This window comes from Cnephaeus nilssonii (genome assembly GCF_951640355.1).
Source record: "Cnephaeus nilssonii genome assembly, chromosome: 12".
Taxonomy (NCBI): domain Eukaryota; kingdom Metazoa; phylum Chordata; class Mammalia; order Chiroptera; family Vespertilionidae; genus Cnephaeus; species Cnephaeus nilssonii.
The window spans coordinates 57,196,796-57,208,121 of NC_137083.1; the positions used below are offsets into that span (position 1 = coordinate 57,196,796).

The 11,326-nt window shown below is 53.7% G+C and overlaps 2 protein-coding genes across 7 annotated transcripts in view; both read left to right on the forward strand.

Annotated features, from left to right (window-relative positions):
- The window catches only part of WDR91 (WD repeat domain 91), a 28,394-nt gene extending 25,379 nt beyond the window's left edge, over positions 1-3,015 (forward strand). For both annotated transcript variants that reach the window (XM_079786213.1, XM_079786212.1), the window contains exon 15: positions 2,473-3,015. In XM_079786213.1, the coding sequence (XP_079642339.1) occupies positions 2,473-2,637 (165 nt within the window). In that variant the 3' untranslated portion in view covers positions 2,638-3,015. The remainder of the gene's footprint in view (positions 1-2,472) is intronic.
- Positions 2,775-11,224, forward strand: CYREN (cell cycle regulator of NHEJ). 5 transcript variants are annotated; one of them, XM_079786216.1, is made up of 4 exons: positions 2,775-2,910; positions 8,245-8,517; positions 9,402-9,477; positions 10,838-11,224. In XM_079786216.1, exons 2-4 carry the CDS (start codon positions 8,381-8,383, stop codon positions 11,096-11,098), a joined length of 474 nt encoding a protein of 157 aa, XP_079642342.1. In that variant the 5' UTR covers positions 2,775-2,910; positions 8,245-8,380; the 3' UTR covers positions 11,099-11,224. The 5 variants fall into 5 exon arrangements, with proteins under 5 accessions (XP_079642342.1, XP_079642344.1, XP_079642343.1 ...); XM_079786218.1 differs by lacking the exon at positions 2,775-2,910 and adding an exon at positions 7,018-7,068; XM_079786217.1 differs by lacking the exon at positions 2,775-2,910 and adding an exon at positions 7,027-7,287.
- Positions 11,225-11,326: the final 102 nt, after the last annotated feature.

An 11,326-nucleotide genomic window follows, 5' to 3' on the forward strand; every position in this document is an offset into this window, starting at 1 on the left:
AGTCCCCTTGCTGCAGTGCTGAGTCAGCAGAGCGTGGGCATAGGCAACGCCATCCTCCTCTGCTGGCCCATCCGCTGTGCTTTGACGAGACCCTGCCCCTTCTCTGCCTCCCTTCCTTTTCTATAATAATCTATATATATAAAAGTCTAATATGCTAAGTGTCTGATCAGTTAGTTTGAACAGTTACTATGATGCACACTGACCACCAGGGGGCAGATGCTTCGACTGGTAGGTTAGCTTGCTGCTGGGCTCTGGCTGATCAGGACTGGGCAAGATGGAGCCCTCCCATGGTCCCTCCCAGGCCTGCCAACCTCCCACAGTCCAGCCTCTAAAATATTTCTTCTAATTTCCTTTTAATGTGCACAAATTTGTGCACCGGGCCTCTAGTACCTTTTATAAAAACAGTAAAAAATGGAAGAAGGGTTGGGAAGCGTCTTGGTTTGGAACAACATGCCCCAAACAGGTAAGTGCTTACGTGGACTGCTTTAGTTACTCTAACCAGGCATAGATTTATTGTTGTATTGGAAGTTCCATGGGTCAAGGACATGACAACCCATGCCTCAGGACAGACCTGGGCTGGCATTTGTCAAACCATGAGGTAAGTTGTCCACTTTGTTTTGTCATCAGTTTATCTCTTTAATTTTCAGGTCCGAGCTTCTCTGGTTCATGTACCTCTTTCGGTATAATTGCACGAAGTTATAAATGGCCTCTGTTGTGCTGGTATAATCAAATAGACAAGGGGTGAGGGTTGGTGTCGTAGCCTAAGCGCATGTTTCTGGTACCAGGTGAATTCCGTTCACAGCCTCCGTGTTAACCTTCGCCTGATGGTGGTGCTCACTCTGTAGGTGTGAAGGGCCCCACGGTGGAATGTCCTCTGCTGCGGGCTGTGCATGCTCTCGTTGCTGGGGCTCACCCTTCAGCAGGCAGTGTGTGATTTGGACAGTACCTGTGTGGGGCCACTGGCCGAGGCCCGTCCTGCACACAGGACAGAAGGTCTGGCCCTGCTCCCCTCGCCCTCACACCCACTTTAGAAAGAGCCACTGCCCCAGCGGGGGCAGTGCAGTGTTAGGGTTCTGAGAGGGCCGGGGAGCTGGGTCCTCAGGGAAGATCCTGGGGGCAGTCTGGGTCTGAGGCCGTGGAGGAGGAGGAGGAGTTGGGAGGACGGGGATGCAGGCCTTGGTGGGTGAGAGGAAGGGTTAGCCTGGCTCCTCTTTTCCAAATTGTGATGCGTTGGGTGGCCTTGGCCCGCGTTAGCGCCATAATTTCTGGTACTTGCTATTGGGACATACTGTAAAGCTTTCTGTTTACAAGCCTAATTTTACTTTATTATTTAAAAATTGAGTTTCAGGTAGGCCGTTCTCTGCTCTCTGTAGGATTTTTATTTGTTGTATGTATGCTATGTGTATGTATATGTATTTTATTTTTAATCATGTGCCTTTGTCATTTGTCCTGATCAGTGTATATGCTTTGGAGTCAGATTTGCTCTATAACCAATTAATGAGTTAAAAGATTTTCCTCTGTATAATTTTTAAAATGCCAATGGGGTCTCATTACTTAAGGAATATAATGAACTTCAGATCCCATTTTTACAATCTGTAAGCAATTCATGACTTTTAAAGATGTTTTCTCACCCTTGCGGGTTTGGCTCAGTGGATAGAGTGTCAGGCCTGTGGACTGAAGGATTCTGGGTTCGATTCTGGTCAAGGGCACATGCCCAGGTTGTGGGGTAGGGGAGTGCAGGAGGCAGCCAATCAATGATTCTCTCTCATCATTGATGTTTTTATCTCTCTTCCTCTCCCTTCCTCTCTGAAATCAATAAAAAAAAAATAAAAACAAACAAAAAAAAACACGTTTTCTCCGTGAAGGTCGTATACTTCTTGCTCACAGGTGGTATCTGTGGCTGCATTGATCGTTATTCAGCTGGTCCTGGTTTCCCTTTTCTTACTACCTTCTAACGCCTCACACCTGCACGAGTCCTGGCGGGTGCTGTGGGGTAGAGGGGAGCCGTGCTTGTACATCGATGAGGGCCTGCTGGTGCCAGCTCCATCCGGGTACTGCAGGAGCTGACCAAGACCCGCCCTCCTGCCGCTGGGATCCCTGGGGGAGCAGAGCTGGAACAAAGAAGCAGATACATGATATAATGTCTGGGAGCGGGGATGATGCTGGGAGAGAGCGGCCGGGCGGTGCAGGGGCACTGACCCCAGCAAGTTAGAGGCGGCAGAGAAAATTCCCTGCCTTTAGAGCGTTTCAGGGGCTTGTTTTGCACGTGAGATGAAGGAATAACTGTAGTCAGAACAATGAAGGTATTTTCTTGTCTAAGAAATTAAACAGGCTTTCCGGAGGGTGGGCGTGTGTGCCTGGCACATCCTGAGGTTGGGGTGGCAGCCCCAGGCTCGAGGTGGTTGGTGGAGAACATGGATGTATTTGTGAACGGCGTCCGCTCACACCTCCTCCTCTCCTGTCCTCTTACAGCTGGGCGGGGACGAGAAGGTTCTGGAGAGCTGCCTGAGCCTGGGTGGCCACCGAGCCCCCGTGGTCACCGTGGACTGGAGCACGGCGATGGACTGCGGGACCTGCCTCACTGCCTCCATGGACGGCAAGATCAAGCTGACCACCCTCCTGGCCCATAAAGCCTGAGGGCGCCCGCCAGAGAACTTCCCCGGAAGCCGTGACATCCCCGGGGGTGGGGAGACAGGAAGCAGGAAGACGGGACGCTCCATTTCCGGCTCCCTGCCTGGGCGGGGAATCTTCAGGGAAAGGCTGTTTGGGGGCTCGGACGCTGTGCAGCCTGGTGACTGGAACCGGAGCCACCCGGAGGAGGAGTGGCGCGGGTGCCCGGAGACCGGCGAGCCGGGCGGTGCCAGAAGCGCCCAGACGGCGGGACAAAGCTCAGGCATTCAGACACTGCAGGTGAAGCATTGTGATGGCTGCCCTGCCGGCCCGGGAGAGATTGACAGTATTTTGTATACGTTTGCTCAGTTTCTTCTTTTTTAAAAAAGAATGCTCTTGTGGTTACCTGGCGTCCGTTCGGGAGTGTGTGCGTGCAGCAGGGCCGCCCTTCACCTTTGCCCCGCGACAGGCCTCCCACCCAGCTCTGCCTCAGGCGGTGGGCTGACCTGTGCGATGTTTGCTTGTTGCTTTGCTGTAGGAGGATGTCCTCTCTTCCGTTCCACTAGCTAAGGTTTGTGCTGTTCCTATTTCTCTGGGCCACAGACAAGGAACCACAGCATTCCTGTCTCCCTGAGCGTTGGCGCTTCTGTTACAGAAGCTTCTATGGACGACGGCAGAGTCTGAGGCTTCTGCTCCTGGCTGCCCTCCACCTGGTGGCGGCGGTTTCCAGCACCTGTCCTTGGTCCTCTCAATCAGCTTCACATCCTTGAGGTTGATGGAGCCAGCCGCCAGCGCCCTCTGCTGGCGACTGGCGAAAGGACTGGATCGAGTTGGCCAAGTTCATCCCCACTGTGTCCACAGCCCTGCCTGTGTCCTGCCTTCTGCTTCCTGGCTGGGGTGGGACCTTGAATACACCAGTGTTCTCACAGGGTGAGGAAGAACGAGAGAAGGGCTCCCGTCTCCCACTTCCATTTCTATCTGAGGCAGGGAGGCACGGTCAGCTGATCAGCCTCGAGGTGTGATTTCTTGACAGGCAGCCTTGTTGCCAAGCTGCTAGGAGTGGTCACTGTAGAGCCTCTTTGGGCTCCAGCCCAGTCATGGGGTGCTGGTCTGGAGTAGGGGTACTCCCAGTTTCCTGCTTTTGGAAAACCATGAGTAAATTGGTATGAAAGCCTTGGCTTCATTCTGCTGGGTTTGGGGGAAAGGAGGGAGGTATGTGGCTCAATTCTGAGAAAACACCAGAGACTTGGTAATAAGTAGTTATACATTTTTACCGATTTCTATACTGGTAATCCTTCCTTCAAACAAAGAAAACCAAAATTTTTTCATGTATAATTTTTCCATTTTCTGCATTGAAACAGCAACCTTATTTATCTCCCCCAGTGATTCTTTAGGTCAAGCATGTCAAATAGAGGCCCACGGGCCGCATGCCTCATTTATTTGGTCAGTGTTAGCCTTTGAGTTTGACATGCTTGCTTTAGGACCAGTGGTTGGCAAACTCATTAGTCAACAGAGCCAAATATCAACAGTACAACGATTGAAATTTCTTTTGAGAGCCAAATTTTTTAAACTTAAACTTCTTCTAATGCCACTTCTTCAAAATAGACTCGCCCAGGTCGTGGTATTTTGTGGAAGAGCCACACTCAAGGGGCCAAAGAGCCACATGTGGCTCGCGAGCCGCAGTTTGCCAACCACGGCTTTCGGTCATTTAAAAAGTCATGTTTCATTTGAGTGAGAGTGCATTGTTTAACTTTTCTTCAAACGTTTTTTTTTTCTGTCTAATCCATTCTACCTTCTCAGTACGGACTCCACAGCTTGCTGAAACATTTTTAAGGATTTTGGAGAAACAAGGGACACTTAACAGTTGTCTCTTCTCTCATTTCCTTTCTGTGGGCTGGACACCCACCTCCCTCTTTGCTTTGAGCTTGTCTCACCGCCAGATGTGGCCGAGGCCCCACCAGGAGGCTTGGCGGAGGGTTCCACCACACAGAACCAAACCACAGTGTTGCCTAACAACAGAACCCCAACACCACCAACCTCTGACCTGTAGAAATTAGTAAATGCAGTATTATGTGCTTCGGACAACCCTGCCCCCTCCTGGCCTGTTTCTCCCTGATGTCACTCCATCCCGAGTGCTTACTAGCCTGATTGTCTCATCCTGGTGGTGCGCCTTGTCCCACCCACTCCCCTCCAGGATTCAAAGGTAGACTTCCCTTCCCTTCACAATACCTGCTCAGCATCTACCCAAGACCCCAGCGAGACTCTTCCATTATCTTGGGCGAAGGCAGCTAGAAGGAACCATCAAGCTAGTCCAGCCTCGGCCCGCCCCCCTCCCCCCGAGGCTGCATGCCTGACGCAGGTGTGGGGCCTGACACTGGTGAGAGCCTCCAGGTGCATTTTCCTCCGTGTTCTGGGATCTGCCCGCTCCTGCTGCCAGGCCTTAGGCTCCCTGAGCATGGCATTCAAAACACTGCAGGAATTGACTCCAATGCATCCAAATCCCACAGCTCAGGTTTCTCCCTACGTGGGCTTCTCACCTTTCAAACAGGAAGCTTTTTGTGCAGACACACAAGGCTTCCTGCTCCTCAGACCTCGTTTTTCAGCTGGCTGTGGGAAGAGGTTGTAAGGAGATAAATGTGGAAGGAGTAGTTCTACTAATAGCAAAACAAAACAAGGCATCTCCTCCACCAATTAGCGTTGGGTTTGTCCTGGCTCACAGCTTGTGAGAGCAGAAGAGGGGAGAGGTCAGTGGCTCTCGAACCTTCATGGAAACTGGAAAAGCAGTCCCTGCCCCTGTGGGATGCTCTCCAGAGGCGGGAGGCGGAGCCCAGGTTTAACCAATACTCCAAAGGTGGTTCTTGTGACCTGATTTATCTCCTTAAGCCTTGATTGATTTAAATGTTCCCAGCCTACTTCCCTGGGATTGAAATGAATATTCAGGAGAGAGGTGAAAGCACTTTGAATAAATAGCACAGGTGGAGGGGAGCGCTCCTAGCTCCACAGTCCAGTCTCCAAACTTTGGATCAAGTTCCCCTATCGTGCATCTCTAGTATATGGAGAGTATTATTCTATTACTAGTGTCCCAGTGCACAGATTCATGCACATTGAAAGGAAATTAATTAGAAGAAATATTTTAATATATCTTTGTGTCTTGCTAATGAAAAGAAAATAGGATTCTACCGAGTCTCCTCTCTACCTACTCCAGAACTTCTGTGAGGATCAAATGAGATGAGGCATGGGAAAATGCATCACAAACATTTGGTTAAATTGTAAAATGTTTGCACCTGGCTATAAAGCAAGTCGTGTTCCTGGGCTGAAGAAACTCCAAGGAGGCTAGTCCCTAGGGAGAGGAAGCCAGGCGTTGCTATGTGACATCATTATCCGGCACCCACAGTGACCGTTTCTGGGCTTCACTGGGGGCTGCATTTTGCGCTATGGGGTCTTGGCAGTGTCAGCTGCGATTTGGTGGGGTATCGCGGTGGGGTGTCGCTCTGGGGTGATGGCAGGGCCTGTGTCCCACTTGGTGGGAGCTGAGTATTGGTTTGTCAGCACCAGCTCCATGGTACCATTTATTTTTAAATGGCCAGTGCGTGTCATGGTAGCTTCTGTGTTGAGCATCTGCCCCCTTGTGGTCAGTGCACGTCATAGCTACCGGTCTGACAGACACTTAGCCTTATATATATATAGCTTAGCTGATTTGTGGTAAATCACATTTCCCTCCCTCCCCCTAATGTCTCATTCAGGGGGCTTGGGAATCCACACTTTAACAAAGACCAGCCAGCAAAACTCAAATGGAGCCACATTTGGGGACTTAAAACATTCTGTTAAACAAACAAAAAAAAATTTTTACAACACTTGTTAAGGAACAGTAAGGCAAACTATTCAAGGGGGGGCTACTACAGTGGGGTTTTTGTAGTGGGGGAGAGATTGGGCTCAACTCCCAATGCCATAGAGAAAAGTGGGAATTTATAGCCAAGGAGCAGGTTGGGGGTCAGTGGATGGAAAATTACTAGGAGGAGGTAAAGGTGGATTCTGGCTAAACTGACCTAACAGGATTCTTGCCCAAGGCAATCCGGGTGATCAGACATCAACTGGGGGGCGGGTAGTGGAGGATCAGGAACCTCATCAGCTTTTAGGGTGATCAAATATTGAGGGTAGGGGCCTCTGGCTAAACCAACTTAGCAGGATTCTTGCTAAAACTGGACAATGTGGAGATGAACACAGAAGCCTTTGCAAAAGTCAGGGCCTAGTGGAGAAGAGTTCAGCAGAGCCCGATTGGAGTTTGGTCAAGGGGGGACTGTCAGGACCCAGGACAGCGGGGTTGGCTTCCTGCATCCGCCGGCCGGGGGCGCGGACACCGCGAGCTGCCTGCAGGGGACGCGCCTGGGCTTCCGCGCTGGCGGCCAGGAACCGGAAGTGCGGAGAGTGTGCGGGCGCCGCGGGAGCCTGCGACGGGAGGTGCGTGCGGGCCAAGGCCGGACCCCACGACCACCCGAATCTGCCTGCCGAGCGGGGTCCCCGGAGCGGGGCGGGGTCCCCGGGAGCGGGGCGGGCTGGAGTGGGTGCCCGCACCTCTGCTCGCGGGGCAGCCCGGACTTCCCCTCGCGAGCGCGGCCTCTGCGCTTGGGGTCTGGAGCCTGCAGGACTTGGCTGTGAGTTCTGGCTGCAGTTTCCAAGGTTTGTGTGACCTTGTGGAACTTGCTAGGCCTCAGTTCCCCGTCTGTGAAATGGGTTCACTAATCTCTGCCTCTGCGTGGACTGGCGGCCAGCGGTGCTCACGGCGCGGGAGTGCCGACTGTTGACAGAAACGAGTCCCTGGCAAAGGGTTAGTTAGGTCCGGATGATGTCCTGCTATTGCTTGTCTTACGTTGTGATCGGCCTTCTAGATGAGCAGTAAACGATCAAGCCGTGCTTCAGAGAGGAGTCTCCTCCTCTGGGCCGACTGCCCCTCCTGGGCAGTTCCCACCGTTCCGGGTGAGGGAGCGCGACCCTCCCTGGCGGAGCGAGCAGCTTCAGAGCTGACTGCTGGGGGAAGGCAGACTCCGGCGCCTTCAGGTCACGGGGTGGGGGAGGGGACGGGATGGGGGAGCCTTGGGGCTGAGGTGGGATCCACTCGGGGAGGCAGCAGAGGCCAAGTTAGCTGAGGGCTGGCGGGCCCTTCTGGGCTTCACTTCCGAAGCGGGCACTGTTGTCCCCGGGCCCTGCTGCTGGTTAAAAATTCCTGGATTGAGGGAGGGGTTGTTGGCCAAGGAAACCTCATTGTGAATCAAATGGCCTCAGGGTTTCTTGTAAGCACACCAACCTAGAGGGAGTGAGAAGCCCAGAGAGATCACTGGGAGATACTTTAAGGGTAGGATAGACGGGCACCCTGGGCACCGTGCGCACCTGCGGTGGCCAGGAGGGCGGCACCTCCTTTCTTCCTTTCTCCTGGGAGGGTGTTCATCCCTCTTCACGGTCAGCGGCTCAGAGCAGAGGCTGCGGGAGGCATTTCTGTTGGGCCTGCTAGTGTGGGGTCCGGGGCCTGCCCTGCCACACCTCCCTGGCTGCCCTGTGAGCGGCCTGAGTCTTGGGCCCTGCTCACCAGCCGGGTCACCTGTGAGCATATTAGAATTCACTGGGCTTTGTTCTTTGTAGGATTCAAAGCTTGGCTCCCATTCAAGGACAAACAGACCTACAATCCCTGGTGTTTGGAGAAAGTGGGATTTGCTGTCCTGGATCCGAAAAGCACGTCCAAAAGCGAGGACCCTGACCTTCATCAGCGACGAGGGAGATGGCAGCCCCACATTCTGGGGATAAAAAGAGGGTCCTTCCCTCCTGGATGACAGCCCAGGGGCCCGAGGAGAGAATGTCGCCGGCGAAGACCCCGAAGAGGAGGAGGAAGGCAGCGGTGCCGGCGGCTGCAGCCAGGTGGGACACCTTCGAGCCAGGGTCATCCCAGCGTTGGCAGAACCGTGAGGTGGGCGGGCGCTCCAGTCCATCTCTTCAGCTGTTAGGAGGCGCACAGAGGCTGAGTGAGCTGTGTTCACCCAGGCAGACGTCTCTGCCTCTTGGTGAATCTGCAACTCCCAGATAGTGCGCGTCCCCCCCTCCCCCCGCCTTCTCGGGGTTGCACGCATCAGCCAAGCTGTCAAACACCAGGTGTCTAAAATGCCCCTCTCTTCATTTGCAACAATAAGTGTGGCCATCAAGTGGGCAAGGTGAGTGGGCCAGGCCATCAGTCCTCCTGTGGGCAGATCTCCTGGGACAGGAGCAGCGAGCCCCTGAGTCAGCCTGGATCAGAGGCTGTGGGTGAGCTAGTGGCTGATGGCAACTGTGGGGTCTTGAGGCCGCCAGGGAGATGTGCCTGAACCCTCCTGTCGGGTACCGGGTGCTCAGTGCTGCCCCCCTGCTCTTCCTCTTACAAGGTTTCTCACCTGACCAGCCTCCCTCTCTGACTGGCACAGCCTGTCCGTACTGTGTGCATGCATTCAGTTAGGTGTCAGGTGGGTTTGGCCTGGGGTCCATTTGACCTGCTCACAGGTATGTGTGTGCCAGTTTGGCTCTCGGGAGTAGCCATCAAGCCTTTTTTAAATCCCTGGGGGAGTTGGCAGAGTTGGGAAGCCCCCACTGTTGCCTCTAAGACCCCCCTCTGCCCATCACTGGTCCCAAGAATGAGGAAGCCGGTTGATGCCCTGAGGAAGCTGGTGCTCTCATCCCCAGCGGAAGGCCCAGGGATGCAGCTCTCCTTCCTCCTCGTGAGACGGGAGAGCCGTCTGCCTGCCCCCATCTGTAGCGGCGTGCCTTTCTTTCAGACTCCCCGCAGTGAAGACTGTGTACTGCATGAGCGAAGCCGAACTTGTCGATGTTGCTCTGGGGGTCCTGATTGAGGTAAAGTCAGCTGTGTGTTTTTTTAAAAACATGTTTTTATTTCAGAGAGAGGAGGGAAGAGGGGAGAGAGATAGAAACATTGATGAGAAACATGAATCGGCTGCCTCCTGTACGCGCCCCCTATTGGGGATCGAGCCCACAACCCGGGCATGCCCCCTGACGGGGAATCAAACCAGCAACCTTTCAGTGCATGGGATGATGCTCAGCCAGCTGAGCCACACCAGTTGGCTGTTCTTGCTCTTCTGACCACAAATGCTCTACAGGCTGAAACTAGCCTGGGCCCTTGGTTCATGTCAATACCTGGACAGCCTCGGGGAGCCCTCACGTGTCCGCCCTCCTCCCGCTTGCCCCTTGTCTCATGAGTGTCTCAGGCCATGCTCCCCGCTGTGAGCTGTGCACCAACCACGCATTTGGGGCTGGATGCCTGGGAGGGGTGGCTGGGCAGGGAGAGCAGTCTGTGGGTGACTGTGCTGGGGTGAATGCAGCGGGGACAGGAGGTCTTGACCTGCTAGTGTTCTCTGAAGGATCTCAGTTGGACAAGATGACTCCTGGCCTCTGCACCTGGCAGAACAGCACTGAGGTATCCTGTCTTCCTGAAGCAAGTAATAATCATACCACCTTAGAGTTGGGAGCTCTGTATAATAGACCAGGTATTTTTATTGTTTTGTTAATCCTCACTCGAGGATATCTCCCTCCCCCCCTTTGATTTTAGAGAGAGTGGAAGAAGGGGGGAGACAGAGAGAGAAACATCAGTGTGAGAGACACATCGATTGGTTGCCTCCTCCATATGCCCTGACCAGGGCCAGAATTGAACCTGCAACCTCAGGACTGGACTCAAATCTGAGACCTTTCAGTCCGTGGGCCGATGGTCTGACCACTGAGCAACCGGCTAGGGCTGACCAGGTATTTTTATATATCACTATCTCATTTAATCCTTGCAATAATCTGGGGATATAGTTATTTCAGATACTGTTATTCCCATTTTACAGATGAAGAAGTTGAGATGCAGGGACTTCCCCTAAGTTGCATAGCCCATAAGTGACAGAGTGTAGGCCCTCACTCGTTTTGTATCCAGTGCTCCTTCCACTGTCACCCTGCCTTCCCAGACAAGTTTTTTAAATGTATTTTTTTCTTTTCTACTTCAGTATTCCTCAAGCCTCTGCCCCCTTCTCTTGAGTTGGTCTTGGTCTCTCCCAGAGCTCTGAGAGTGGAGGGTGGGCAGCAGTGGGGTGAAGGAGGTGGAGCGGCCGCTGATTTGGGAGCAGTGCCCGACCTGGTCAGTGTGCTTCTGGGCATGGTCTCCACACTGGCACGGTAGGGAAATAAATTTACATGTGTCTGGTCTGGTCTGTCTCCACAGAACCGAAAACAGGAAAAGGCCTTGGAGCAGCGGCCCCTGGCAGGCACTGATGCACCAGAGCTGTCCCCCACCTGCTCGGAGGGGCCGACTTCTCCTGAGAGAAGTGAGGGTGAGGGTGAGGGTGAGGACAGTGGGGAAGCAGCCCTCCCCCCAGGCCTGGGGCTGCCTCAGGGGTCTGCAGGCTTGGAGCCTGCCTGCAGCACCAGCCCTGAGGAAGACGAGGATGCGTTCAAGTACGTCAGAGAGATATTCTTCAGCTAAGGGACAGGCTCCCAGGACGTTACATCCGGAGCAGCTAACGGCAGCTGGGCTTTGGCTCTGCCTGGGGACCGCTCCCAGCTCCACACCCTTGGGCTTGGAGCCAGAAGCCCATGACACTCGGCCTGGGGAAGTGAGGGATCCAAATGAGCTGCCATTAGAATTCCTCTCAGCATTGTCTCTCCCCCCCCTCCCCCCCCCCCCACCGGGCACAGGGGTCTGTGTATTCAG

Bases quoted from the DNA above. Each gene is read 5' to 3' on its own strand.
- CYREN (XM_079786216.1), top strand. From the start codon at position 8,381: ATGGCAGCCCCACATTCTGGGGATAAAAAGAGGGTCCTTCCCTCCTGG. The intron at 8,518-9,401 runs GTGGGACACCTT...CCTTTCTTTCAG, and splicing joins GTGCCGGCGGCTGCAGCCAG to ACTCCCCGCAGTGAAGACTG. The intron at 9,478-10,837 runs GTAAAGTCAGCT...CTGTCTCCACAG, and splicing joins CTCTGGGGGTCCTGATTGAG to AACCGAAAACAGGAAAAGGC.